At 40.2% G+C, this 27,931-nt stretch overlaps 3 protein-coding genes across 15 annotated transcripts in view; 1 reads left to right on the forward strand and 2 right to left on the reverse strand.

Moving 5' to 3' along the window:
- LOC116712080 (NACHT, LRR and PYD domains-containing protein 3-like) overlaps nucleotides 1–27,931 on the forward strand; it is a 612,764-nt gene that overhangs the window by 431,614 nt on the left and 153,219 nt on the right. The gene's annotated exons all lie outside the window — the stretch shown is intronic.
- Nucleotides 1–27,931, reverse strand: part of LOC116712074 (NACHT, LRR and PYD domains-containing protein 3-like) — a 1,065,068-nt gene that overhangs the window by 21,088 nt on the left and 1,016,049 nt on the right. The window contains exon 15 of the mRNA XM_032551823.1: nucleotides 1,562–1,719. Within this exon, the coding sequence (XP_032407714.1) occupies nucleotides 1,562–1,719 (158 nt within the window). The remainder of the gene's footprint in view (nucleotides 1–1,561; nucleotides 1,720–27,931) is intronic.
- On the reverse strand, nucleotides 16,256–19,522 carry LOC116712154 (beta-1,4-galactosyltransferase 2-like). Its single transcript, XM_032552047.1, has 2 exons — nucleotides 18,909–19,522; nucleotides 16,256–17,487 (listed from the first exon to the last, which is right to left on the reverse strand). The coding sequence occupies exons 1-2, from the start codon at nucleotides 19,296–19,298 to the stop codon at nucleotides 16,825–16,827; spliced, it is 1,053 nt and encodes a 350-aa protein (XP_032407938.1). The 5' UTR covers nucleotides 19,299–19,522; the 3' UTR covers nucleotides 16,256–16,824.

Consider the following 27,931-nt stretch of genomic DNA (forward strand, 5'->3'; position numbering starts at 1 on the left):
GCTGGAGGCTCTGAGAGCCGTGAACCCATCACACCCAGACTGGACCCCATCAGTCCCAGAGGCCTGAGGGTCTCACTAGGAGGAGAATCACATGGACAACAGTAGTTTGTCAGAAGATAAACTGTTGGGACTTTATTTGTCACAGGTCTGGAGGAGAGCTGCTGGCTCTGGCTGCTGCAGGTTAAAATTCATCTGCACATTATGAGGCTTTACCTTTTTATTGGCACTTTAAATTATTTTTATAAAATATGTTTGATTTCAAAATTATTTATTTGAATGGGTTTATTTTTGAGCATATAATTTAATTAATTTCCACATTTTCTCCAGGTTTTGAATCTTGAGCCATTGTAGAAATAAAAAAGGAGAAAATTTCTGCCAAAAACCTCAGAAGTTTTTAGAACAAACAACAAAATGAAGGAACTTTAAGTGAAAAACTTTACTGAAAGAAATCTGAAATTAATCTCAGAAATTTTCTGGAAAAAATATGTAAATTTATGAGTTTCAAAAGTAAAAATGTTCAGAAATTTCAATATCAAATTCTGATTGATATTCAGCTGCAATGTTTATGCGGTTTAGTTAATAATCAACTAGTTGAACTGCAAATCCAGATCCCAACATACATAAAGATGAACGTATCTAACTTTATCTCACAGTGACAAAAAAACTAAATAAAAAATCAGTGACTATGGACCGAATAACTTCTGAAATTAAACGACTTCACTTAAATGATGACGCTTCACCTGCGGCTCACAACTTCCTCCTGGTGGCATCTAGAGGAGAAATCTACGCTAGTCAGATCCGTCTGATCCAACCGATTAACTTTAATTATCCAAGACTGAATTAAACCCAACATATTTTAAAGATGATTTTTCTGCTTTAGTCCACCATTTGAGTCAGCAGGAAAACTTCTCCTGGTTTGTCTTTTGTTCATCCTCCCCAGTCTTGAGGGATCAACTGAACTCAGGAAGCTTTGAACCCTGAGTGCGGTCCGGGTCAGGGTTCGGGATTTTACAAGGATTTTTCTGTGTGGTTTTGCTTCCCTGAAACCGACTGATGTTCGGCCGTGACATCTGCAGAGACCGAAGGAAGGCAACGTCTTCCAGCTCCACGTCTGAACATCTGCAGCTAACAATAGTCCCACTGTTAGCAACTTAGCATCTTTCTTCAGACACTTGGGGACATTTCAGACAAAACATATGAATCGACCACAAATGGAAGGTCAGTCAAAAAATAATAACTTGGTAATTGGATAGGAAACTGCAATCAATGCAGACCTAATAATTTCACTATAAGTAAAGCCTGGTGGGCTGCCAGGCTTATAATACACTGGAGGAAACCCTGATTTAGAAATAGTTCCTCTGATGTCTGAAGAAAACGAATCAGGGAATTTCAGGATGAGGCTGCAGATGCAGCTTCATCTCTTTGCTCTTTGTTTTTCTGTTTCCTGTTTCCAACCTGCAGCCACTTTAACATGAGAGCAGCTCTTAAACATCAGTATTGATCTCTGGTCAGAACTTTCACATCACAAACATCAGCAATAAACTAAAACATGGTGACTTACTGTAATCGCTGTAGTTTACATTCTGGATTCTGTAGGAAACCACAGAGCTCCTTCACTGCAGAATCTTTCAGGTTGTTGTTGCTCAGGTCCAGTTCAGTCAGATGTGAGGGGTTAAAGGTCAGAGCTGAGGCCAGAGAAGAACAGCTGATCTCTGACAACTTGCAGTTCTTCAATCTGAATAAAGAATAAAAGATGTGAGCTGAAGCCAACAGGATGCAGGTTAACCAGTCCAACAGAACCGGTTAAAGAATCTCATGAATATTAATGCCAACATGCTGCTGCTTCAATAAAGACCTGCTGACTTCAGCTCTTAAACTCTGTCAGCTCCACCAGCAGCTCCATCAATACAAACTCAGCTTCTGCAGCAAATCATCCAAGTTTCACACAAAACCAACAATCAGGAGGAAAAACCAACTAATGGAGATTAATGCAGAGAAATTCAACTATTTCATTATTCATCAGCCATAAAGACATGAAGCCATGGAGAATATTTAATGTCAAAGTGACTTTAGGAGCTGAACCAGAACCAGAACCAGAACCTGGTACTGGGTCATGATGAGTTGGAGGATTTTAGTGTTGAAGCATCAATCATTGATTATAGATTTGTTCCTGTCAGATTCTAGAAGCTGAAATACAGATGTGAGGGATTAAAGGTCAGAGCTGGGGCCAGAGAAGAACAGCTGATCTCTGACAAACTGCAGTTCCTCAATCTGGATAAAGAATAAAAGATGTGAGCTCAAGCCAACAGGATGCAGGTTAACCAGTCCAACAGAACCAGTTAAAGAGTCTCATGAGACTTGCTGCTACTTCAATAGCTAATTGCTAATAGCTCTAACGGCGCTAAGCTAGCTTAGCTTGGCACGCTGCATCATGAAGCTTTTTTCTGTCGGTTTGCTCCGTTATTTTTCAGGAAATTTCCTTCATGATCTTCAGTATTAGACAACATTAATCTCTCAGTGTCACATTTCTGCTTCTCACTAGAGGTGGGCGGATCGATCCCAATATTGATAATATCGATACCAATGCTGGTATTGATACTGAAGGATACTCAGGTAAAAACATCGATACTCAAGCTTTTTTTCTCTCCTGCACCAACCGACTGCTGTGATTCATCAAAGTCTGCTCTATCTGTAAGAGCAGAGCTGCGTCACACAGAATGGAGCAGCGCCCCCTGCTGGCGTCTTTTGTTGTTGCACCTTCATGTGGCTCAGCAGCAGCTAAACAGGGGAGAACTTATTCTTTCTTTATTTCTACTCCATTTATTTCATTTTCACTTATTGTTTCTGTTTTGGTTAAAGCCAGAAGTCACTGAATAAAATACATTTCTTATTCTTATTATTATTTTCTTGAATTGTTTGAATTGTAAAAGCAGAGAACAGGTTTGAAACTGTTCACAATATTTGTTGTGGTGAGTTAATTTTATTGTATTGTGGTTTGTCAGCCCTCTAGAGGATTTTGTTGTCACGTTCAATAGTTGGCCAAATTCTATCCTACGTCTTTCAGATCATTTGGATCTATGAAACCTAAATATGAAAAAGTATCTGTATCGGCAACACTGGCCCTGTATTTACATGGTATCAGATCGATACCACAATTCACAGTAGGCCTGTCACAATAAACAATAAGTCAATTAATCGCAGATAAATGAGAGTTATCAACCTGATTTTAATTTATCGGCTTTATCGTCTCTTCTGACCTTTTTCTCTTTCAGCTAACGACACTGAATGAAAAAAGGCTCAACTCCGGTGCTCTCCACTGACCCTCCTTCCTCATTTTCTTAGTGTAAAGCCCAGCGCAGAGACACGATCTTAGAGCTGCCAGCCGATTGTCGGCCCATTTTCAAAACCTGAGGCCACACATTAGCCGACAGAAATCCTAGGTATAACGGTTCGATCGGGTTCCTGCCCTGTGGTGTCCAACAATGGGCACAAAATAATGGCTACAAGTCCAGTGAACTAATTTTAAAACCAGGCATTAATCAATGCTTTACTACAATCTACCTGCAATGCATGTGGCTAGTGTCAGCGTAAAGTCCTGACTGAATGAAAATCATTATAACCTGTTTATGTCACGTTAACGAAGAACAGCTGAAAAGTTACCGGGTTTATCAACTGCGGTAGCAATTTCGCTCCAACTCCTCCTCTTGTCATTTCTATATTCTTTGCATGTTGAATAAACATTAATGTTGTTTCCACATATCATCTCCGATGTCCGCTGGACTTCGGGTTGCACTGTGTCAGCTGTCACATTCAACAGGCTGCATTAAAGAGCCCAGTCGGGAAAAACCCCTGATTTAGATCAGAGCGGCAACGATGATCTACCGTAACACACCACACAATCCTAGAAAGACCAACGATCTAAGATTGTTGTAAAGGGAAAAATAGGAGCAAAAAATCATGTAGTGTGAATTATTGCATCAGGTAGTCGATGTGCCCATCTTCTCTATTTAAATCTAATTATTACTGAAGGGCAACATAATATACAGACTTCATAATCTGCACTCTTTTGGTTGAATGCAGTATTTATTTCCACTTTGGCTTTATGTTGTTTAGTTTTTATTCTAGTACATTTTTTGTTAATGGAGACTGAGAATCCATTTTGTTTTTGTTTTTGGTTGTTTTGTTTATTTTGTTTATCAGTTCCAGTGTTAAATATTCTTTTGAAAATAAAGTGTATCTATCTTTGGCAGGAAATCGCATGGATTATTACGTCATTTCCATTAAATCAGTGTAAAAAGGACTTCAAACAATATTATCATTTATCGCAATAATTTTTGAGACAATTAATCGTTCAGCAAAATTTGTTATCATGACAGGCCTACTAGCCAAGATGTTTTTGTATTGATAGGTGGCGTAGAATTAGCTTTCTGTGGGGTGAATTTAGTTAAAAGGCTGGATTTTTACGGAGCAGACAGTTGCTACGTCTACCCTGTCCGCATGGCAAACCGGAAGTGGGCTGTTTTTAATAGACGTAGAAACCCAAATGGAAATACAAATTGTGAAAAATGTAAATTTTTTCTTAAAGGTCCCTTTTAAAGGCGAATGCTCATCAGGAGCAGTCTGACACGTGACTAAATGAAACAAGCTCTGCAACGTTTCACTGGTTTATATTTTTCTTTGAGAGCATTTTCATTTATGTTTATGCTGCATTTTTGGGCAAATGCAAATATTTCTGGTTAACAGACGACTTACCTTTGGTCTGGGAATCCAGGAGAACTACTGAAGTACAAAGGAAGGCCTTTGGATCGGTCACTCTTCATAGAAATGCCGCTGGGTGATGGAGCGGCTGCTCTGTTCTCTGGATTCATCCTCAGGTTCCTCTGCTGTGAAGCCAGTCTGAGAGGGAACCAGAGACACTCAGTCACCATGGGATTCACTTCCAGTTCACCCAGTTAGCTGCTCTAGAAACTGGCCAGTGGAGCAGGAAGACGATCATCTCCTGGGTTGAATTAAACATGTCCTGTTGGTTCCTCAGTGTCTGAAGAACCACATCAGTTCAATGTGTCCTTGATCTAAAGTTAACTAATCTGAATGGATGCTGCTGGCGTTCATCACTGACCTCCAGAGAGCCAGGTGACCTCTGATGGAACAGGGTAGGATGGGTCTGTGGCCTATTCAAAACATGTTCATTACATTTTTTGTCTCTGTCACTTTAAATGCAAACTAGCTGCTGCTGGCCACGCCCCCAGCGCAGCATTTACACTCGTACAGGAAAATGGCTGCAAACAGATGCACAACTGTCCATGTTTGGAAAGCAAAAGAAGAGCCTCCTGCACCACCAACAGGATGCAGCCAGTGGTTTCTGGATGGCAAGTCAAAAACAAAACTCTTGTCTTTTTCAGCAGCCATTGTAAACCAGCTGACCAAACATGCTGGAGCTAAGCTCAGGTTGCTAGCTAGCGCGCTAAGCTTTACTGGGGTGCTAGCTACCACATGTGTTTTGCTTGGACTGCCAACTAGCGTTCTGGGCATTGCTTAGTTTGCTAGCTAGCACGCTAAGCTTTACTGGGGTTGTTCGATTACGCTCTGGGCTTTACTGGGGTGCTAGCTAACATGTGTTTTGCTTAGACTGCTAGATAACACGCCGGGCTTCGCTTGGGCTGCCAGCTAAAAAGCTAGGCTTTACTGGGGTTGCTAAGCAACGTTCAGCGCCTGCTGATTTGTACGCTACATTCTGGAAGGATTTGAAACGACTCATTTTAAAAACACCAAAAACATTAACTTACAGCTTATAAAAGGCTGGGTTGTGTTTTTAAGTGCTTGGGCTGTTTTTAATAGACATAGAAACACAAATGGAAGTAGAAAGTGCAAAAAATGTGAAATTTGCATAAAAGTCCCGTTTAAAGGCGAATGCTCATCAGGAGCAGTCTGACACATGACTAAATGAAACAAGCTTTGCAACGTTTCACTGATTTATATTTTTCTTTGAGAGCATTTTCACTTATGTTTATGCTGCATTTTTGGGAAAATGCAAATATTTCTGGTTAACAGACGACTTACTTTTGGTCTGGGAATCCAGGAGAACTACTGAAGAACAAAGGAAGGCCTTTGGATCGGTCACTCTTCATAGAAATACCGCTGGGTGATGGAGAGGCTGCTCTGTTCTCCTCTGGATTCATCCTCAGGTTCCTCTGCTGTGAATCTGAGAGGGAACCAGAGACACTAGTTTTTTCTGAATGGAGACGAAGGACTTTCTATCCAGAGCCGCAAATGGCGGCAGCTCAGTGAAATATCTGACATTAAATCCCATTTCAGCCTCTTCTGGCTACAGAGACCATATCTGAACAGCAGAAGGTTCTACTGAAGGGTTTGGTTCTACTGAAGGGTTCGGTTCTACTGAAGGGTTCGGTCGGTTCTCTCCTCTCCGGTCGGAACCAGTTTGATAGAAAGTTCTAACTCACCGGACCGACCGCTGAAGTCTGCGCCACAGAATGGAGTCGAGGAATGAAGGATAGCTGTTAGTGAAATAGTTTCGGTTTGTATAAATCAGCTGATTATGTTTGCGCATGCGCAGTGTCTCTACAGGTGCCGCGCTGCTCATTTCAGAAAGCGGATCATGAAAATCCAGTTTGGTTCTGGTTTAACTTTGGGTAATCTGGGTTTTTGGTGTCAGAAACCAGGAAATGATGAAACCTTTGCAGGTGTTGAGTTAATTAGCTGATTAGCGTTTGACACCATGAGTTTCTGTTAATTCACGTTTTCATTAACTGTGATAATCATCACAATGATAAAAACAGTTTTGTAATAAATCTCTGTGGGATGATTCTAATAAATGAGTTTCATTTTCTGAGAGGATTGGCAAGAAAAAAAGCATTTTATGGAATATTCAACATTTTAAACTTTTTAGTAACAGAATAATTTTCTGAGCTTTATTTTATTAAAACTGTTCAGGGTAGAAGTCCTCCTTAGCTGAGAGGTCTAGTCAAAGCCTGGTGTAAAACTTTGCAGGAACGCCGACTGTCTGTGTGTGGCTTTAGAAGCAGCTCAGGTGGAGCTGATCTCGGTCCAGTGATGGAGGAGAACCAGAACCACACGGTTCTGGGAGAAAAGTCCAGAAAGAAAAACCTTCAGATCTGAGATCAGAGAAGGAAACCTGAAGCTCAGCAGAGACTGAGGGAAAGTTTCACCTGCCAGCTTCAGGAAACGAACCTGAAGTCACCCTGACCCTTCAGAGGTCATGTTCCTTCTGTTAACCCTCCTGACCTTTGACCTCTGTGATGTTGAAGCAGATCAGTTCCATCATTCAGCTGTAGATGTTTGATAAGCAGAAGTTTCTGGTTCTCCCTGTTGATGCTACGTTCAGCTAGCTAAGGAGCTAACGGCGGCTAACAGCAGAACTGGGTCGGCTGGTTCTGGAGGCGGGACCAACAGAACCAGCTTCAGATCCATCACAGGTTCTGTTGTTAATGCAAAGCTCTTAATTTGAAGGGGCTGAATCCCATTTCCTGCTGCTGTCTCTATGTTCATCAGATTTTGGCTCAAATCATTTTATTCAGTTTATTAAAGAATAAAAACGTCCAAAGATGATCCATCAGAACCACCAGAACCATTAGATCCATCAGAACCATCCGCTCCATCAGAACCATCAGAACCATCAGATCCATCAGAACGTTTCACTGCTTGTTTTTATTTTCTAGAGAGAAAACTTAGAGATTTAACCAGAGAAAAATAATTTTCCATTTTCTGTTTAAATTCTGACAATAAAATCAAACATCAAATTAAACCTGAAATTGGTTGATTTAGAAATATTGATGATTGATTATGGATTTTATGGACCAGAGAAACCAAACATGTTTTATCAGAACCTGTTTCATTATGCATAAAGGTAAATGTATTTAATCTTTACCTTTAAAAATCACAGCCATAAACTAGTTAAACAAAACTTAAACCCACCCAAAGGTCAGAGGTCAGAGGTCAATCATCAGGAATGCATGTGTGGGATGAACAGGTGAAGTTCATCACAGAAAAGTTGCTTCATTTTGACATTTAACAATCTGACAATTTAATAAATCCATAAAAATCACTAATTTATATTAAAAACATTAAAATCTTATCACATAATCAGGTTTACATGTAGAAAAAATCAGTTTTACTTTGGCCACAGATTAATTGCTTTTTAACGCCTCCTACTGCGCTGACACATTAATAAATTCATGAAAAAATTACTTTATTAAAAATGACCAACATGTTCTCAGATGGTTTCTTCTTCATGAGATAAAATCAAGACTTCATCATATCCAGAGGTTTAATACTTTTAAAGAAAAAAGATTTTAGCTGCCTTCTTGCAATGTGTGGAAATGATCAAATGTAAAAAATATAATAATAAATGGGTTTAGATAAAATGATTTTCAATAAAATGAGTTGATTACTAAATAAAAGCTGATTCAATTTAAGAAATTCACAAAAATATATTTCTAATCCAAAAATGTTGTAAGAAAAATTACAAGGCCAAATTTATCTGTTATTAATCTGAGTTTTAATATCTTACTGAATAAAGAATAGAAACACACACACACACACCCCCACACACACACACCTTTAAGCCTGTTTGAAGGGTTCTTTGAATTTTGCTCTATTGGTATGAAAAATTTAGAGCGCAAGGATTTAGACGTAGTTTAATAGTGAAATTAACCTGGCTTTATAATAAACATTTCATAAATCAAAGGTTTCGCTAATCACAAATAATTCAGTAATTAGTAGAATAATCTATAATCTATTATCTATTATCTAGCTATTGTAGTTTTTAAACTAGAGATGATAAAAGGGCAGGAGTTTCATTTAGCCATTTCCCTAAACTTAAGCTTCGTCACACATTTAACTGCTGTAGAAAGTTTTTCTTATAATTTAACTCCGATAAATAAATTAATCTACGAAAACTGTTTGGGTGAGTTGAGAAAGTTTGAGACTTACATTTCCTGATCCGGTCTGACTCGGGCGGATCCTCTTCGGATTCCGTTATTCCTGAATGGTTTTATTTCACAAGTTGCCTTTTAATTGTTGAAGAGAAACTGGTTGCCAACAGGAAACCGAACTAATGACTCGGTAGAAACTTCTGACCGAAAGAAAGAATCATTTCATTAGAAATGTTTTAAAGAGAAAAAAGCTGGACGTTGCATAACTTCCTCGTTGTTTTTTTTTTCTGTCTTAAAGTGTTTACTGATGGATGGGTAAAGCGGGCAATACCGCCACCTGCTGTACGAGTGTAAAACTTCACTTTATCTCCCTCCAGCTGGTTTCACTAACAGAAAGTAACTTCCAGGCTTTGCTCTCACCTTCTGGTTCTCCGTTAAAGTTTGTTTCTCTTCCCTCTCTTTCTATTTCTTATCCATGTCTTTTGAAGTTTATCATTAAATGTTTCAAATTTCTATTAGATTTAGCTTTAATGGTCAGGATTGTCTGATGAACAAAGAATTTTACTTAACAGTATAAATTTCCAAACTTTAGAGAGAAAATAACATAATGAATAAAATGAATTATATGTATATAAATGTGTGTGTAACTATTTCTTTACATAAAACACTGAAAAGGCCAGATTGTAACAGTGCATCTTTGCACTATTCTGGCTGTAAGGTTTTCATTCTGTACATCAGAGACAACATAAAACTGACCTGAAGGGAAACGTTTGTGTCCAGGATGTGTGGGGTCTGCAGATATGCTAACTGCTGTTTTCTGACCTTCAATAAATGCTTGTTGCAAACTTTAATCTTCAATGTTGGTTTAAATTTGATATGAAAATAAGAAGGTTTATTTGTAATAGATCTATAATGAAGTATTTTTAGTTACTTTCCATATGTAGAAATAAAAAGATGGGAAATAAACCATAAAGAACAACAAAAAGAGCAAAACCAATCCATAAGTCTTCACAATTCGACTTAGTTTAGTTTAGTTTAGTTTAATATCATCTTTATTTCCATCGTATTTCTGCCGTTTCATCTGAGACGGAGTATTTTGAGTGCATTGATTTATTGATTGATCCATCTGAAGGTGAACGTTCCAGGAACAGCAGTAAAAGCAAAGCGTTTTCACCGAAGAGCAAATCTGTGAGGTTCTGACTCTCAGCAGGAGAATCGCTAAACCAACTTCCTCTACAGCAGGTCTGGACCTGAAAGGCTTCAGAACCGCTCCGTTAAGAACTGTAGGTTTCTACAGGATCTGTCTGCATCGCCACATTCTGTATGTTTTAAAATACTTTTTACTAGAGAAATGAATTATGTTTAATAAGAAGGAACTCGCCCTGCCACAGACCTGTCCAGGTGACCCGCCTCCCAGACATGCAGAAGGAGAACATGCAAACTCCAGGCTGGGATTCAAACCCAGGAACTTCCTGCTGCATTTTTAAGTTTTTGTTACTTTATTACTAATTACTTCATATTAGATTTCAACTCCTTCCTTCACTGGCATTTTATACAGAGTGAGGAATTTATTTATTAGACATTTTATGTTTCCTTTTCTGAAAACGTCCCTGAATAGTTTTACAAACAATTGTGCCTGAAAAAAAAACTTTTCCAAAATCCATTTTGTAGGTCTGCCTTCAGCTTTCCAGGAAAACCTGAAGTCTAATGTACAAAGTTTAACTTCCTGGTAAATAAAAACATAAAGAGTAAATTAGAGACTCCTGAATGTTGAGTCACGTTTGCATTTCATTACCAGGATTTTAAAAAAATCTGAAAATTGTAGTTTAGTTTCCTTGTATTTTGAATTTCCTTTGAGTCATAATAATATTCTGGTAACTTTTTGCTGCAATGATGCGCTCATTATTGCAAAAGCCATAAAACAGTTTCTTATTGGAGTTTGCTCCAGAAATAAATATTGGCTGTGGCAGTAAAGAAGTTCTTGTTTAAAGAAAATGACATTTAATTACCAGTTTTTCGGATTTGGTCAGAATATTTGGTTTCAAATTAAATTTTGTATTTTTTACTGCCGCTATGATTGATAGTAAGGCTGATATAAATAATCAACTATTGTCCACCAGAGGGCGCTCTGCACAGCGTCACTTTTTCATGTGAACGTCTGGCTGGTGCTGCCATCTGCTGTTAAATTAAGTGAACTGCAGTTTGTCTTTACGACAGGTGAGACTTGAGGAGGTCTGAGTCAGAAAGTGGAAAAGTTTTTCCCCTGAACCCAAAACCTGAGCAGCAACAACAGACATGAAGAGTTTCTGTCAGCCGAGTCTTTAACTTCAGCATTTGGATCCGCTCTGCTTTGCAGGAATGTTTTAATTAATTAGTTTATATGGAGAAACATAAATATTAAATATAAAACCAGAAATATATAAATGTCCCAAAAATAAATCTATACTCTTAAAATGCACAAATTAACTTTTAAAAATGAGAACTTTGCCTTGTATTTTGTATTTTAATTGAACTTCATATTTATTTTTTAGCAACACATTTATTGAAGCTCATATTGTAAATGTTGCCATTTTAAAAATTAATCATCAGAATAATTGATCACTAATATAGTTGTTTGTTTGGGTGGGACTGCGCTTTGAATTTACTCACTTTAACTTTGTTTTAACACATAAACGAAGCAAGAAAGTTGCCCAGATTTTCTTTCCTGGTGTTTCCAGTTCTTCTTAAGTTGGCATGGTTGTAAGTCAATGTTGCCACTAGAGGGCAGAACGGGACAATAGAGGAAGTCTTGGCTGTAGAGCAGTCTTTCTCAAACGGTGGTCCGCGGACCACTGGTGGTCCGTGAGGTTCTGCATGGAAACAACCGTTTATTTGCTGTGATGTCAGCTGCTAGCTTACAGTTAGTCAGAACTGTTCTTTGTTTTTCATGACTGTGCTTGGTAATGAATCATGCTCTGCTTTTAGATCAACAGCTTTTGTTATTTTTATTTAATAAGAAAAAACTCTGCTGCAGAGGAATGTCAAAGATTGAACCCAAGTTCTTGTTTTCTGCCTGAAGTGTCAGGCGTTAGACGCTCCACCATCTTTCCAGAAACATTCGGGTTTTTTCACAACTGAACTAGAAAGAAGAAAATGAAATTGTTTTTGTAGTGGAATAAAAACAGAGCAAAGTGCATCATTGTAATTAAATCAAAATGATGCTCAGACGCTGCAGCTCAGCTTCGTCTAACCACGAAACATTTTTTGTGCTTTTGTTCCTGTGCTTTGAAAACCTGATGAGGAATTCTGTTTCCTCCAGCACCAACGCCCCGTTTCAGGTTCACTACCAGGTTATTTTCCTTTGACAGTGAAACAGTTTCTTACCACAAAACATTTTTTCAAAAACTGGCTCTCTGCTTCTTTTCCGGCCCTGATGAGGAGCTCTGTTCTCCAATGCCCTGTTTCAGGTTTAAGACTCACATCTTTACCAGTCAAACCAGATCTGACCACAATCTTTAACATCTTCTTTGTACACTGTGTGAGGAGTCTGGCAGGACCTTGCATGTTTGCGAAGGTAGAGTATTTTACAGACAAATAAGAAACACTGAACTTCAATAAGAAACTGGGAAGTAATCCAGCTGTATGACAGACCGTTTCCACGACAACACCACCAACGTCTGAGGTGGTCTTTGCGTTAGGGGAGAGGTCAGGAGGAATCCTGTTGGCTTTCATATCAGATGAACTGCGCCATCGCAGCAGAAACCTGATTAAAACAATCTGAGGAGAATGAAGACGTGCCGCCTTCCTTTAGCAGGTGTGTGGCGGAGAAAACAAGGCGCCATAAACCAAATATGAAAAACTGGAGCCTCATGGTGTTCATGAAGGTTGGCTTTTCTCTCACGTCTTCCTGTTTCTGCTCCCTACATGTTGGTCCTCAGCCAATCTGTCACACTAACAACATCATTTAAATAATAACACTAAAAAGCAACTGTGGCGTTTGTGGATGAAGAAGCTACTTGAAGGCCCCTCCCTCCACTGTCATCTGGATCAGGAGCAAAGCAAGCTGGAACCTCAGCTTCCTGATTCCTGACAGCATAATCATCTTCAAGATGAGCAATAAAATTGTTTCGCCTCATAAAAATAAAGGAGCAGAAGGAACACAGAGAGGACTGCTGAACTCGTAAAACCCGAAGAAGCTTTAGTCCCAACTGACACTTCTTTTGTCAGGATCTGTGTTTTTCTGTGTTTATTTAGAGTTTTCTGTGTCCTTAGTCTCTTCGTTGTCCTGTCCTCCCCTTGATTGTTCCCAGGTGTGTCTCGTTCTGTGATTACCCTCCCGTGTATTTAACTCCACCTGTGTCCCTTGTTCCTCGTCGGGTCCTCGTCAATTCAACGTCTATGTTTCGTCAGTGTTTCCTTGTGCCTGCTTCTTGTTGCTGGACTTATTTATAATTAAAATCATCATCATATTCATCTTACCTGGGTCTACAGCGTCTGCCTCACCAACCCGCACCACACCTCATGACAGTAGGACCCGACCAGACCGATGGTGAGACAGCAGCTCATGGCCCAGCACGACCCGGAGGTATGGTTCCAGCAGCAGTTGGAGTTGGCTCAGCGGGATCTCTACAGGGACGTTGAGATCCTGCCATCTCCGCTGCTGCTGGAAGAGATGGGACTGGAGTCGGACTACACCCTGGCGATTAGCCAACGCCAGATCCTACCAGTCCCCACCCCAAAGCCCTCCGGATTCGGCCCCCGCCGTTACTCACGCCGGGGGAGACAGCGACGTGAGCCGCCGGTGAACCCGGCCCCTCGTCGCCTTCCGGATCCGTCACCTCCGCTGTCTACCCGGAGACAGCGACGTGAGCCGCCGGTGGACCCGGTCCCTCGTCGCTTTCCGGAGCAGCCCCCTCCGCGGTCAGCCCGGAGACGGCGACGTGAGCCGCCGGCAGACCCGGCCCCTCGTCGCCTTCCGGATCCGCCACCTCCACGGTCAGCCCTGAGACAGCGACGTGAGCCGCCGGTGGACCCGGCCCCTCGTCGCCTTCCGGAGCTGTCACCTCCGCTGCCGGTTCCCAGGCTCCGCTCCGGCTCGCCCCCGCAGCCGGTTCCCAGGCTCCGCTCCGGCTCGCCCCCGCAGCCGTTTCCAAGGCTTCGCTGCGGCTCGCCCCCGCAGCCGTTTCCTAGGCTTCGCTGCGGCTCGCCCCCGCGGCCGTTTCCAAGGCTTCGCTGCGGCTCGCCCCCGCGGCCGGTTCCAAGGCTTCGCTGCGGCTCGCCTCCGCGGCCGGTTCCAAGGCTTCGCTGCGGCTCGCCTACGCGGCCGGTTCCAAGGCTTCGCTGCGGCTCGCCTACGCGGCCGGTTCCAAGGCTTCGCTGCGGCTCGCCTACGCGGCCGGTTCCAAGGCTTCGCTGCGGCTCGCCTACGCGGCCGGTTCCAAGGCTTCGCTCCGGCGCACCCGAGGCCGAGTCAGCCGGCGTTCCAGCCGGCGCACCCGAGGCCGAGTCAGCCGGCGTTCCAGCCGGCGTTCCTTCCGAGACTCCCAGTGTTCCTTCCGAGACTCCCAGTGTTCCTTCCGAGACCCAGACCCCCAGCGCTCCGACTCAGACTCCCTGTGTTCCTCCAGAGACTCCCTGTGTTCCTACCGAGACCCAGACCCTCTACGTTCCTTCCGAGACCCCGACTCCCGAGACCCTCTACGTTCCCTCCGAGACCCCGACTCCCGAGACCCTCTGCGTTCCTCCTGAGACCCTGACCTTCTGCGTTCCTCCTGAGACCCTGACCTCCAGCGTTCCTCCTGAGACCCTGACCTCCAGCGTTCCACCCGAGACCCTGACCTCCAGCGTTCCACCCGAGACCCTGACCTCCAGCGTTCCACCCGAGACCTCCAGCGTTCCACCCGAGACCGAGACTCTCTGCGTTCCACCCGAGACCGAGACTCCCTGCGTTCCACCCGAGACCGAGACTCCCTGCGTTCCACCCGAGACCCAGACCCCCAGCATTCCGACCGAGACCCCCTGTGCTCCACCAGAGACCCTGCCTCGGGGGGCTCGTCGTCGCCGTCTGTGGGCGGCCCCCGGGACTCATCGCCACCTCCAGCGCCGCGGACGGCCGCCGGACCGCCTCCGTGGTTCCCGCCTCCAGCACCGCGGACGACCGCCGGACCGCCTCCGGGGTACTGTCAGGATCTGTGTTTTTATGTGTTTATTTAGAGTTTTCTGTGTCCTTAGTCTCTTCGTTGTCCTGTCCTCCCCTTGATTGTTCCCAGGTGTGTCTCGTTCTGTGATTACCCTCCCGTGTATTTAACTCCACCTGTGTCCCTTGTTCCTCGTCGGGTCCTCGTCAATTCAACGTCTATGTTTCGTCAGTGTTTCCTTGTGCCTGCTTCTTGTTGCTGGACTTATTTATAATTAAAATCATCATCATATTCATCTTACCTGGGTCTACAGCGTCTGCCTCACCAACCCGCACCACACCTCATGACATCTTTGGCATCATGCTTAAGAAATTAAACCATAAGAATCTTCTCACGACTTTTTCATGCTTTTTTTAAAACTCCTGCCAAACCTTAAAGAAAAATCTGGCCTCTCCAGTGTGTGATGAGGCGTTCTCTGTCTGACTCATGGACTTTACATTTAGTTAAATTACATCATTAAGCAAATACACATGAAATATATTTTTAAAATTTTACACATTTGTGGATAATATTTTGTCGTTATGTTAAATGGCATTATTGATCTGTTGGGTCTTATTTCTACTTTGTGAAAATGTTGTTTATCTTCCCTCATGGGTTTTGAAGATGAGCTCCAGGTCTGTGAGTTTGGAAGGATTCCTGTCCATCACCCTAATCTTTAGCTGCTTCCACATGTTTTCTTTCAGCTTCTAGTCAGAGCTCTGGATGTGTTGCTCCAAAATGTTGTTTCTTCCAGATAGCAGCAACATGTTGGTCAAATGAAACTTACTTTTAAACCGCTCGGGGTTTAAATTTTTTTAAACACATTTATCAAAGCAGGGTCCTCCTATGGAGGCCCCAGTCCTGGTGGCAGAAGTCACTGGTTCGATTCCCGGCCTGCCGCATGTCTTCCCCGTCTCTCATTGCTGCGTTTCCTGTCAAACTACTTTCAGCTAAAGGCCACTAGAGCCAATAAAACCACATTTATCAACTAAACCACAATAAATTATATTTAATTTCTGTCTTTATAGTAGATTTTGTGCCATTAATATTGTAGGATATATTTTCTTGCAAATTGTTTTTTTCTGTAAACACCAAATTGTGCAACAATCAACATAATCCTGGACAACTAACTGTTATTGAAAACCTGCCTTAAAATATAAAAAAACAAAAAACATACACTTTGTATTAATAAATGGATGTAAACATATTTTATTACCATCATTTTGGATCGTTTTGGTGTCTTTTTGAACAGATGTTTTCCTTTCTTGGCTCATGTTTTCCCAAGAATCATGAGTTTTATATAGACATAAACACGATAGAAACAAAGCACATCTTCAGTTAACTCCTTCACTTTACTTTGTAAACATTTGGTGCTTAGCAGCTTCATTAAATACTGAAACCACTCTGATAAATATAGAACTACACTCCAAAGATCCAAACATGTTATTGAACAGAGATAGAGAGAAAAGGGAAGGTTAGAATAAAACTAACTTGTTGGACAAACAGAAGGAAAAATGCTGGCAGATGATGAAGAATCAAAAACAAATAATATCCTGTTTGTTGTGAAATCCAGGTAAGTTAAAACTACCTGTGATATTTGTTAAACGAAGCTCATAAATGTAACTTGTGTTAAATTAAAACACAATATATTTACATAAATCCAACGTTCATGCAGTGTTTAAGAAAACACACACACGTCTCAAAGCCAAGCCAAGCTACAACCGTTCCACTTTAACATTCATTTCTGACGTTCGTCGTCATGGAGCCTGAACGTCCACAGAGATTAAAGTGAACAAGACGTCCTTCAAAATCTCGTTCACTGTAAAGTTGAGTGAGTTTAGTCCATCAGTCTCAATATTCTCTGCGGTTTTTTTTGTTTTGACAGCGTTTTCTGGATTCACCTCATTGTGCAAGTCTCTTCCATGTTTGATCATTTTGTATTTTGCAATCCCAGCGTCCGGCCGAGTTATGGACATTCCTCTTACGATGATTCTGTTGTACAGGTCGTCGTCTTCGCCACCCCAGCCCCAGAAAGTGTTGGAGAAACCGTTGACTTTCGAGAACTGCTCCTTTGTCAGCAGGGAGACGCCACCGAAGGCTGTTACTGAGGATAAGATGTAGTTAAATTTATCGATAGCCACAGATAAATGTCTGGGATGGTCAGAACATCTGTAGAGGTTTCTGTCATCTATTGGTACCAGGTCTACGTCAGAAAAGACAAAACAGTCGTAATCGTATTCCTTCAGTGCTTCAACAAATCCGATGTTCATCAGCTTGGCCCGGTTGAACGCTCCGTCTCCGTCCTGGTTGATGACGTACACACCGTAGTCCAGCTGCTGACGCATCAGGACCGGATGGACGTAGTAGAGCCAGTGGGTCAGGTGTTCATACCGGTTTCTGAACGGGATGATGACAGCCACCTAGAAGATGGACGCAGGGAGAGTTTGAACTGGCAGTGAGATTTTAGTGCAATGAATCTGACACTGTCTGTGTTTCCATTCACCATATAATAGCTGACATTTTGAAAATAAATTTGCTTAGTGGAAACAAAAAGCTCACCGTTTTTGATTAAAAAAAAGTCTTGGCACTAGTATGAGGCGTTTTGTTGTTTTGTTCTTTGTATCAAACTTGGAAACATCAGAAATGTCACAAGTTCAACAACCAGACTGTTTCTCTTCCAACAGAATAAGATTTTAGTTTGCACTGAAAAACAAACTGTGTCTCCATTACAAACTAGAAACACAAGTGAAATAATAAATGAATAAGTTTGTTCATAAGTCATTAAAAACATGGATCCTCCCACCACTTCCTGTCGTCTCCTGACCCGATCCAGCTGCAGGAACATCTGGTGGTTATAAATGTGTCTCCACTGCAGCAGAAAACACTGATTTCTTTTGCCATTAAGTTAATTTGTTTTTGTTATTCCAGTTTTATGGCTGATGTAAACATAACTTGTGACCAGTTATTCAGACATGTTTCTTCAACAAGTATTTTAATTTATTTTTAAATTCAGATAATGAACTGGCCTGAGACTGGGTTGTGTTTGTTTCCCAGGTAAATTTATGCTTTCAGTTCTGTTTCTGAGAAGAAAACTGGATTTGAAAGCCTGATGCAGGAAGGAGAAAATACGCCGTCATTGGTTTAAACTAATATTAAATCTTAAATTAAAGCTTGTTCTTCACCTGTTATTGTTGCCATCAGTTATATTTTCAGGTTGCTCTATCTTTTAAGAATAATTTCAAATTTATTGAGTGCAGTCTAAAGAAAGCAAACTTTAAAAAAAATCTTTAAAAAGTCAAAGTAAATATGTAAAAACCTGTAAAATTTCAGAAATTTTAAATTAAAAGGGTTTAATGTCCATATATTCATATTTTTAGTGGTGCAATATTACACTTCTATACATTTTCAAAGTAATATAAATCAGCCTTTTGTGTTTTTTTGAAAGCTGAATGAAATGTTAAAAGAGCCACATGTGTTAATGAAAATCAATAGATTTAACAATAACTAATCAATGTTTATTGTATAATTTAGGCTTCAGAAAATACCGTCCAAGTTTGTTTTAGAGGCTGAGCTGATCCAGAAATCATGAATTTATTGAGAAAAAGTTTATTTGACCTTCAACAAAGTGACTTGTAAACATTTCTGCATGAACAGTTTTCTTATTCCTTCATCTTTTAGCTTAATTTGACACTTGATCATTTATCGATTATCTTTTAATGAGTCTGAAGCTCGAGTTACCGAGTTACTCCAGTTCCCTCTGCGTATTTATCATGTTTTCATTTATATTTAATTTGCTCTTCAAAACGTTTCACAGCTAAAGTAACATCATCTCCCGCCTCACCTTCTGCCGTGCGGTGCAGTCCGGGGGTTTGTACCGGCCTCCCTGCTGCAGCACCGATCCCAGCTGATTCCTGACCAGCTCCAGACTGCGATTAGTTTCAAACTCAACCAGAAGCGGACCCACCAGAGACGGAGGCGAGTCGGGACACGGATCCAGAGGCGGAGCCGGTTGAGTCGAGGTCGCTGCTGTTTTCCAGGAGACGTCTGGGGTTTTCGTTACCCAAATATGATCCATCATCTTTCCAAAAACGCTCCTGCTTCCTTTCACCACCTGTTGTGGCACGGAAGGAAAAACCAAAGAAGTGTCTTTGCTGTGGAGTAAAAACACGGTGAAGCACGTCAGAGTCAGTAACGCAGAAAGCGCCAGAACGCTGGTGATTTTCTCCTTCATATCTTTGATTTTAAACTTTATGCTCACTAATGTTTCACAGCTTTGCTTTCTGTCCCTGCAACAAGATCCTGCCGTTTTTTAGAGCAGCTTCCTTCTTCAGCTCACATTTCAGGTGGGAGGTTTGAACAAACTCACATTGTGACTGAGTGTGTACCTGAGGTCAAACCCATTTAGATAAGATGAGCTGTAATAACTAAACAGACCTGCTGCGCTACATATAGACAGTAATGATGATGATCATGATGATACGTTGTGCAACGAGTCCTTAAATTCCCAGAATCGTTTCAGTCATAACGGAAATAAAACCGGTTCATTGTTTTATTTTGGTAGGTTGGACTACTTCAATAGTTTCTAAATAAGAGCATCTAATAAAACAGTGAAATGGCTCTGGATGGTAGTGGGTCTAAATGTCACCAGATAATCTGTTTCTAAGACAGAAGATGTTGTCTCCTTTAAATCAGGACTGAAAACATTAAAGTTTATTACAGATTAGTCAGAAAAGTTCAAATAGTAGCCAGGGGAAACCAACTGGAGCCAGAAGAGAGAAAAAAGAAACAAACAGGAGAATCTAGCAGGGAATGAATGAAATGAGGAGCTTAAATACTTTGGAGTTAGACAGCTGGATGAAGAACAGGTGGCTGATGGGAAACAGGGTTCAGCTGTGAGGGGAGACCAGGCAGGCAGGCTGAGGGAACGTCAGAGGAAAAAACAGGAACAAGGAGAAAAAACTGAACTAAAAGTGTTGGAGAAAAACAAATGCTGCCCATATTTTCTCTCAGGTGTGTTGGTTTATATCAGGGGTGTCATATTTCAGTCCTGGAGGCCCGCTGCCCTGAAACGTTTAGACGTGCCGCTGCTGCAGCACCTGAACGGAATAATTAGGTCATTAAGGCTCCGGAGAACTGACCTACACCAGGAGGAGGTCATCTAAAAACTGCAGGACAGCGACTGGAGGACTGGAGTTTGACACCTGTGGCTTAAATGGAAACATTTAACTCATAATGAGTTCATCGCTAGAAAAGGTCAAAAGGTTGCACAAGCAAAAACATGGTGGTTTTGGTGGAAACAGTGATGATCTGAAAATAAATCCCAATCTGGCCCTGATTGGAATTATGGATGAATAATCAGGTGCATCAATTTGCCCTAATCTCCTTATTACATCTTTAATTGTTTCATATTTTTTATGTCTCTAATGAACAACAACCAGAAAGAATCCAGTCAAACTCTCACCTCACTTCCTGAAATAAGAGATGTGTTCATCTGTGTTTTCTATGGAAGTATCATATTTAGTAGAAACCAGTATTTCCACCTCAGGCTCCAGGTTGTTATGTTGTAATGCAGAAACTCTGAATAGAAGTGAAGTCTCAGACGATCATTTACTTCTTGGTATTAAGGAACATGAAGAACTTTAAGAAACTTTGACTGAACCATCTTTCTGAGAAAAGCTGAAACAGGAAGCTTCATAAAAGCATTCAGATTATTCATGAAAGTAATGGATCCAGTTTTTACCCCCCAATGTTTGGCTTTGTAAACTTTTCATAAACATACAGGAAAAACAAGCTGAAAGAAAAAACAGGTCAGAATTGAATCCTGGGAGTTTTTTTTTTGTTTTGTTTTTATTTTTATTCTGCCATAATCCTAACAAAGGAAACAACCTAAACTCAGGTGAGCTTTGAAACTCAGGTTTCTCAGAGTTCAAACCTGAACAAAGTGAAGCAGAAATAAGTTTCTTTGCTCCTCAAACTCTGGAACAAACTCCCTGAAAACTGGAAGTGCAGAAAATGTTAACTCTTAAATCTTAAATCAAGACTGAAAACCTGTTTGGTCTTTTAGCAGCTTATTCAATAAGGCCCAGTATCCAGTTTAATGTATTTCATTGGGATTTTAATTGAAAGTAGTGAGAACTGACAGCATCATAGAGACGCAGCAGGGAGGGTGTGGTGGAAAACTACACCTCAAGCTTCGACATTAAATTCAGATAAAGCAGCATTAAAAGTCAATTAAAGGTCATTTTATTTATATAGCACGTTTTCAGCAACAAGGTAATACAAAGTCATTTACAGGAATTTAAAGGACAGAAACAAAATAACAAACCAAAGGAAAGAGCAAAAGAAGAAAAAGAATCTAATGTTGATCTAAGTTAAATAAACTAGACACTATTCAGGGTTGTAGGTGAGTATTAGTATGTTTCCTCTGGGCTAATTCCTTTTCTGGGTTGGAAGAATCAGAGTCTAAAAAGTTGTTGCTAAGGTAGTTTTTCTGGATTCTAGGTTCTAATCCCTGTTTGGGTTGTTAGATTAGTGTAAGTAAATATTGTCTGGACTTTCTAAGTGTGCTCTAAATTTGTAAAAGTAATGAGTAATCCACAGTTTCTAAGTAATAATAAAAACTAAATGTTCCTGTTCTGGAAGATTTTTTTCTGGATTCTAGGTTCGTTCTAATTCCTTTTCTGGGTTGCAATAGTAGGAGTCTCTCTGCATAATAATCTAAAAATTAATCTAGTATTGGTCTAAATAGTGAGTACTGTACAGTTTCTAAAAAATAAGCTAAAGAGTGACTAATAAAATAATAAACTAGAGTCTCTGGATTCCAAGTTTGTTCTAATTCCTTTTCTGGGTAAAAAGTGAGAACCCCTCAGTTTCTAATAAAATAAAAAGAAGAAAGGATACATTAGGGCTCATGGCAACATTCAGACAAAACTGTCACAATATGCGGTGAAGAGGTGATGAGGAAGACGCTGAGGACCCAGGTTGTTGAGAATAAAGTGAAGAATTTAATGATGAAACAAATAATAATCCAAGTCCAGGAAGCACAGAATGAGCAGAAGGCTAAGGCTTAAAACTGGTAGCAAGTTTTCACACTAGACATCTGACAACAGACTTAACACACAACTAGACAGACCAGACAAGGACCCAACAAGGAACAAGGAATTAAATACACAGAGAGTAATCAGGGAAACGAGACACAGCTGGGAACAATCAAGGGTAGACAGGACAACACAGAGACTCAATTCACTGAAAACGACACAGAAACCTAAATTAACACAGAGAAAAACCCAAATCCTCACAAAAACAAAAGACAAAGCAAAGACATGAGTGAAGGCGGTGACATCACAGGGCCATGAAACCACGTTGCTCAGCCTCCAGGCAGAAGTCCGATAAGATGTTGTTATCGAGGCATGTCCTTGGGAGCGTTCAGCTCCACAGCTGCATGGATAACAAGAGGTGGGAAGGAGCGTTATGTTTACATATCTTCAAGGAGATTGGAAATATTCAGCCCTTCCAAGGCAACACGAGGAAAGCCAATTCAGATATAAAATGTTTTAGGTCGAGTAGATTATAAAGTAAAATCTTCCCTAGAGTCTCTCCAATACATCTCAGTTCCCAATTATCCAAATTAGTTTGGTCGTTCCATTGAGTTGAAACTGGCAACGTCTCCAAGATCGATTCCATCCAGTTAGTGAGTTTTGAGTCCTCAGCTGGGCTGAGAGTCTCAGCAAGACTCAGATCCAACTTACGTCTCTGTCCAATAACAGTCCGAGTGTTCGCTAGTTCAGCCAAGTCTGTCACAAATTTGTCGATAAGTCAGGAATCCACAAACTCCTAACAGCAGAAATCCTGCTATCATGAATAAATCCAGGGTGAATCCCGCCGGGTGTGTCCCTGCAGAACAAGAAGGCTCTCCTGTGCCCAGAAAATATGATCAATTGCATTGAGAGATCAGTAGACCAGATCCATAATTTGTAGATTTGGAAGATGTGCAAAGAAAGGTTCCAAAAATATAGAAAAAGACAAGACAAAAGCAGAGCAAGCAGGGCAGGGAGGGAGCAGAGGAAAAAAGCGTCTGCCTTCACCGAAAGCAAGAGAAAACGTGCAATCTTTGCATGATTTTGTAAATAATGACAATTTAATGCAAAACTGGCATTTTTAAGGACTTTCAATGCAATTTTAGAGCAACTTTGCATTAAAATGTCGTTATTTACCGAATGACACTTCATGACAGCTTCATAAAGACTCCTTCATGTTTATGACAGTGTCATGCTGCCTTATGTTCACCCTCTCAAATAAGATGCTGCCATGTTTTTGTGTTTGTGCATTTTGAAGGAATATTAATGAATTTAATCTGAAATCCATGCAGTGAGTCACAGAGAGGACTGAGCAGAGGAGAAGTTCTGCAGATTGATATTTTTTATCGCCATCAGACGCCGTCGGACTGAGACTTCATCGCTCATCAGGAGTCGGATGTTTCCAATCCGTCTGACCAGGAAGTAAAGAACATCTGAAAGTTTCTGCTGCAGATATTTGCAAGTATGATCAATTTACATATTCTTGGTAAAACCCAAATGTGTATGAGTGTCATGAATCGGTGCGGTGGATGTGGTGAGGCAGACGCAGCAGACCCAGGTAAAGTGAGAAATGACGGTTTTAATGATAAATAAGTCCAAAATAGTCCACAAACAACCAGGCAGCACGACTGAGCAGAAGCCAGGGCTCAACGCCGGTAGCAACTGATAAATTGACTGGACAACACGAAGGACTGAACGCACATAAGACGATGAATTGACAAGGACCCGACAGAGACGCAGACACACAGGTGGCATTAAATACACGGGAGGGTAATCACAGAAACGAGACACACCTGGGAACAATTAAGGGAAAGACAGGACAACGAAGAGACTCAAGGACAAGAAAAACTCTAAATAAATACACAGACAACACAGAACATGACAATGAGCTTTTGTTTTAATATCTGTACCATCAGTTCTGTCGCCAGCTCTGAATGGCTGCCTGTTGCCACGGCGTTATATCAATATTTTCTGTCAGGTTTATGTAAATGATGAAAGATATATGTAAATGTTCAGCTTGGACTTTATTACTGATGATGAAACAAACTTTCTGTTTGTTCTTCAGACAAGCCCAGACTGAAATGTTGGACACTTTTCTGACTTTGTGTAATAAAAACTTTCTGAACCTTTGAGTTTCAACAACAAACAAGATCATTTCTAATTTTATGCATCTTTTGATAGAGAGGACTCCTGTCATCAGATCCAGAGGACACTTTTCATTTTAGTAACTCTGATCCCAACATTGTTTTCTCAACTTAATGTTGCTCCAGTTGAGCCATTTTAAAGTTTTTTTTTAATAAATAAAGTATATTAGATTAATCTTTCTCAAGTAAATTCTCCTCAAATCCTTTTTGTATGTTGGAAAAATCCTCCAACCTCCAGGAAGAGTTTGTTCTTCTAATCATGTTCATGGCAAAAATAATCATTTTTCCAACATTTCCCTTTCAGGTGTGTTTAGATTTGCAGTTGTTTTCATTGCCACGTTTGAGAAAGTATGAAAGGAAACAAAACCAAGCAGAACATAACCCCACTGAAAAATGCTGGTATGTTTGTAATAACAACTTCACGAATAATTAAAGAAGAGACTGCAAAGAATTTGAGTTCATGAAAAGCAGATTCATTCAACAGCTTACACTCTTAGAAATGTCTGTAAATTTACGGCAGAATTCTAGCAGTAACTTCCTGTTATTATAAAATACGGTAGAATATTGTTGCATTTAATGTCTTCTTCTGTTGTCACAATCAAGACTGACGACTGGCCAAAATAATGGTACAATAAATACAGTATTTTTCCTAGGCATCTTAGAGAATCAGCATTTAAAGTCAATATTAAACAGAAAGAAAAAAATACTTTCTATAATAAATCTTTTAGGGACTGAATCAAAATCTACAGAGCAAAATGTTAAAAATACAGTTTAGTCTAATTCAAAGATAGGAGCTTTAGTTTCCCTACAGAGCTGCTGGTATAGCAGGTTAAACTTCCTCGTCTGGTGTTGATTCTGAAATCTGAAATCCAGACGGAGTTGATCCCACAATTGCAACTGTGACGTCACGTGTTTGTCCCAGGAGCGGGGACAGAAATGGCGTCTTGTCTGGAGCTTATCATAACAAGGTAGTATTTATAATTAGTATTCATGATTAAATATTTATTTTGCTTTAAGTTTACCTTCTGTTACAATATTAATATTTTCTGTTTCGTTGCATTGATAAAATTAAAGAAATACAATAAAGAAATCAGATTTTTGATGTCATTTTTATTATAAAGATCGACAGGGAAAGGGTCATTTTTTCCTTTTGGATCTCAGAAAATCTGCTCCCAAATGCAGTTTGTATAACGACGATCTCTTTCTGTAAATAATCACCGTAAAGTGTGTGAAAAACGTGCATAACGTGCCGCTTATCTGGGCAACAAACTGAGAGCAATAAAACGCAACTTACAGGTATAATGTAAAGCAGTTGTCTTTTGAAAAGGTAAAGTATATAAAATTAAATTAATAAAGTTTAAGTTTGATTTCTGTGCAAATGCCAAGCAAGTCAGTGAAACGGTAAAACAGCAGCTTCCTCTTCTCTTTTGACACGCAGCCGTCCTGGACCTGAGCAACAAAACACAATAATATCACTAATTCTAAATATATACTGACAAAAATCAATAATCAGTTTATAAAAACAACCATCTGTTACTAAATATATATGCTGATGACAAGATTGTGTTCTTACGTGTTTAATGTGACTTTAATGTGTTTCTGTTCTGGACAGTTTCTCAACTTCCAGCTTGGAAGATGTAACTTTAATCTTGATGCAGCAGCTGATGTAACAAACCTTCCCTGGAAATGTTTTTCCACATTACCGGATTTTTCGGACTATAAGCTGCTACTTTCTCCCCACGCTTTCAACCATGCAGCTTACATATGTACGTTTCCTGTTTTATTTTTATTTTTTAATTTGTAGGTGCGGCTTAAATTAAGGTGCGCTCTATAGTCCAGGAAGTACGGTACTCTTTCTGATTTTTGACAACTTCTCGCTCCAGAGCAAACATTCAGGTAATCCTTCCGCTTTGGCAATGAATGCAAATGATTCGGTCCAAGAACTGCAGAATCTCTCCTGGGTTATTTTCCTCTTCGCTCTCCATGGCCCAACACACACCTGTCGGGTTGTTTACCACCTGCCTCGCGCCGCCCAGCTGGAAGAAACGTCACAGGCTATGATGCAAATCTTCGTTGGCAGAAATGTTGAAGTTTAATATTTATTCTACACATTTTTATAGCGTTTGAAAACGTTAAGACCGACTGTGTCATTGTTGTGGATAGGTGAGGCGCGGGATCACCTGGTGTTATTACTGATTGTAGATCAGCTGTTGCTCACCTAGTGACTTCAGTGACTGGCTGATGGGGAGGTTTATTGTATGTTTTTGTCTTTGATTACTGTTTAAACCTGCGGATCCGATTTTAATGCTGCTTTGGACACTGTTCTGGATATTGACAATATCGACAAAATAAATCCATCTTAAACTGCATCCTGGATTTAAGTTTGATCAGCTGGCGCGTCAACAAGGATTCCCCTATTCAGCTGCTGGGCGACTTTGTTTGACAGTCGCTAATAGTCATGTTTGTCCTCCTAAACCATACTGTATATTAAAAACTGTTTCCCACCCACACCTTTTTCCATTTTCAAACATTTTTGAAAAAGTTCCATGGAGCCACTAGGAAAATACAATGACATGGTTTTAAAGTTTTAAAGCAAGTTATGATTAACATTTGGTGATGTTTTCTCTTTACATAATTAAAAACAGGATCATTTTTCCACATTAAGTAAAGAAAGCTTTATATATTGTACCTGCTGTCTTCAGAGTGCCACACTATTGATATTCTCCCAAATGTTCCCATTTTTGATTATGTTTTTTAGTCGCTTCATTGGGATTAACCTGGGAAGATGGTATCCAGAAAGGCAGGAAAAATCATTCAAAAGAAAAAGCAGACAGTGAATGTTCAGGTTTCCACCTTCATCAAAAACCTGACGGACTTCAAGTGGCTTTTCATACAAGTTACTTGGTCTTTTTTTCTTTTAAATATTTCTGTTTCCACATCATTTAAGACCTAAATTATATTGTTGTATCTTTTTCTGCTGGGCGGTGCCTTCATGTGCCTCTAATAAAGTAAGAGCCACTTGGACTCTTGAAAACCGTTAATAGTTTTCACAGTTTAAAACCCTGTTGATTCTAGAATCCCACATTATTTCAACCATGTTGCATTTTTGATTTTTATAAGTCTTTTTTCTTTGATTTGTTTAGTGATACCCAAAGCATGGATGTTTCTTTAACAACTGTGTTTTTATGTTCTTAAGATTGTAGAAATTACCAAGTTAAACCCAGTTTATGTCACTGTAAACTGTAAGTCTTGAATTTTTATTCCAGTGTTACTGAAACTATGTCTTGACTTTGAAGGCCTATTTTTTACCAGTTCTCTGAGGAATGATTATGTGTTATGAATGTTTGAATATAATGGAAATATGCATCTGGTTTGAGGCAAAGTGATGCCTTTACATATAGATTCTGTTCTGAAGGTTACTTATCGCATCCTCCTTTGAGTTATATGAAGTTATGATTATGCAGATTATGCATTTTAGAACCGCACCAATTTTAGCACCTCTAACAAGAAGCCTACTCTGGGTTAGGCTTTACTATTCTATCGTAAAACTAAGACTACTTTAAAATGTTGCATTACACTTTCTTTTGCAGTAGCTTATTCATAAAATGAATGCACTAGTTAAACTAAATTTACAGTAAAACACT

This window comes from Xiphophorus hellerii, chromosome 21 (genome assembly GCF_003331165.1).
Source record: "Xiphophorus hellerii strain 12219 chromosome 21, Xiphophorus_hellerii-4.1, whole genome shotgun sequence".
Classification (NCBI taxonomy): domain Eukaryota; kingdom Metazoa; phylum Chordata; class Actinopteri; order Cyprinodontiformes; family Poeciliidae; genus Xiphophorus; species Xiphophorus hellerii.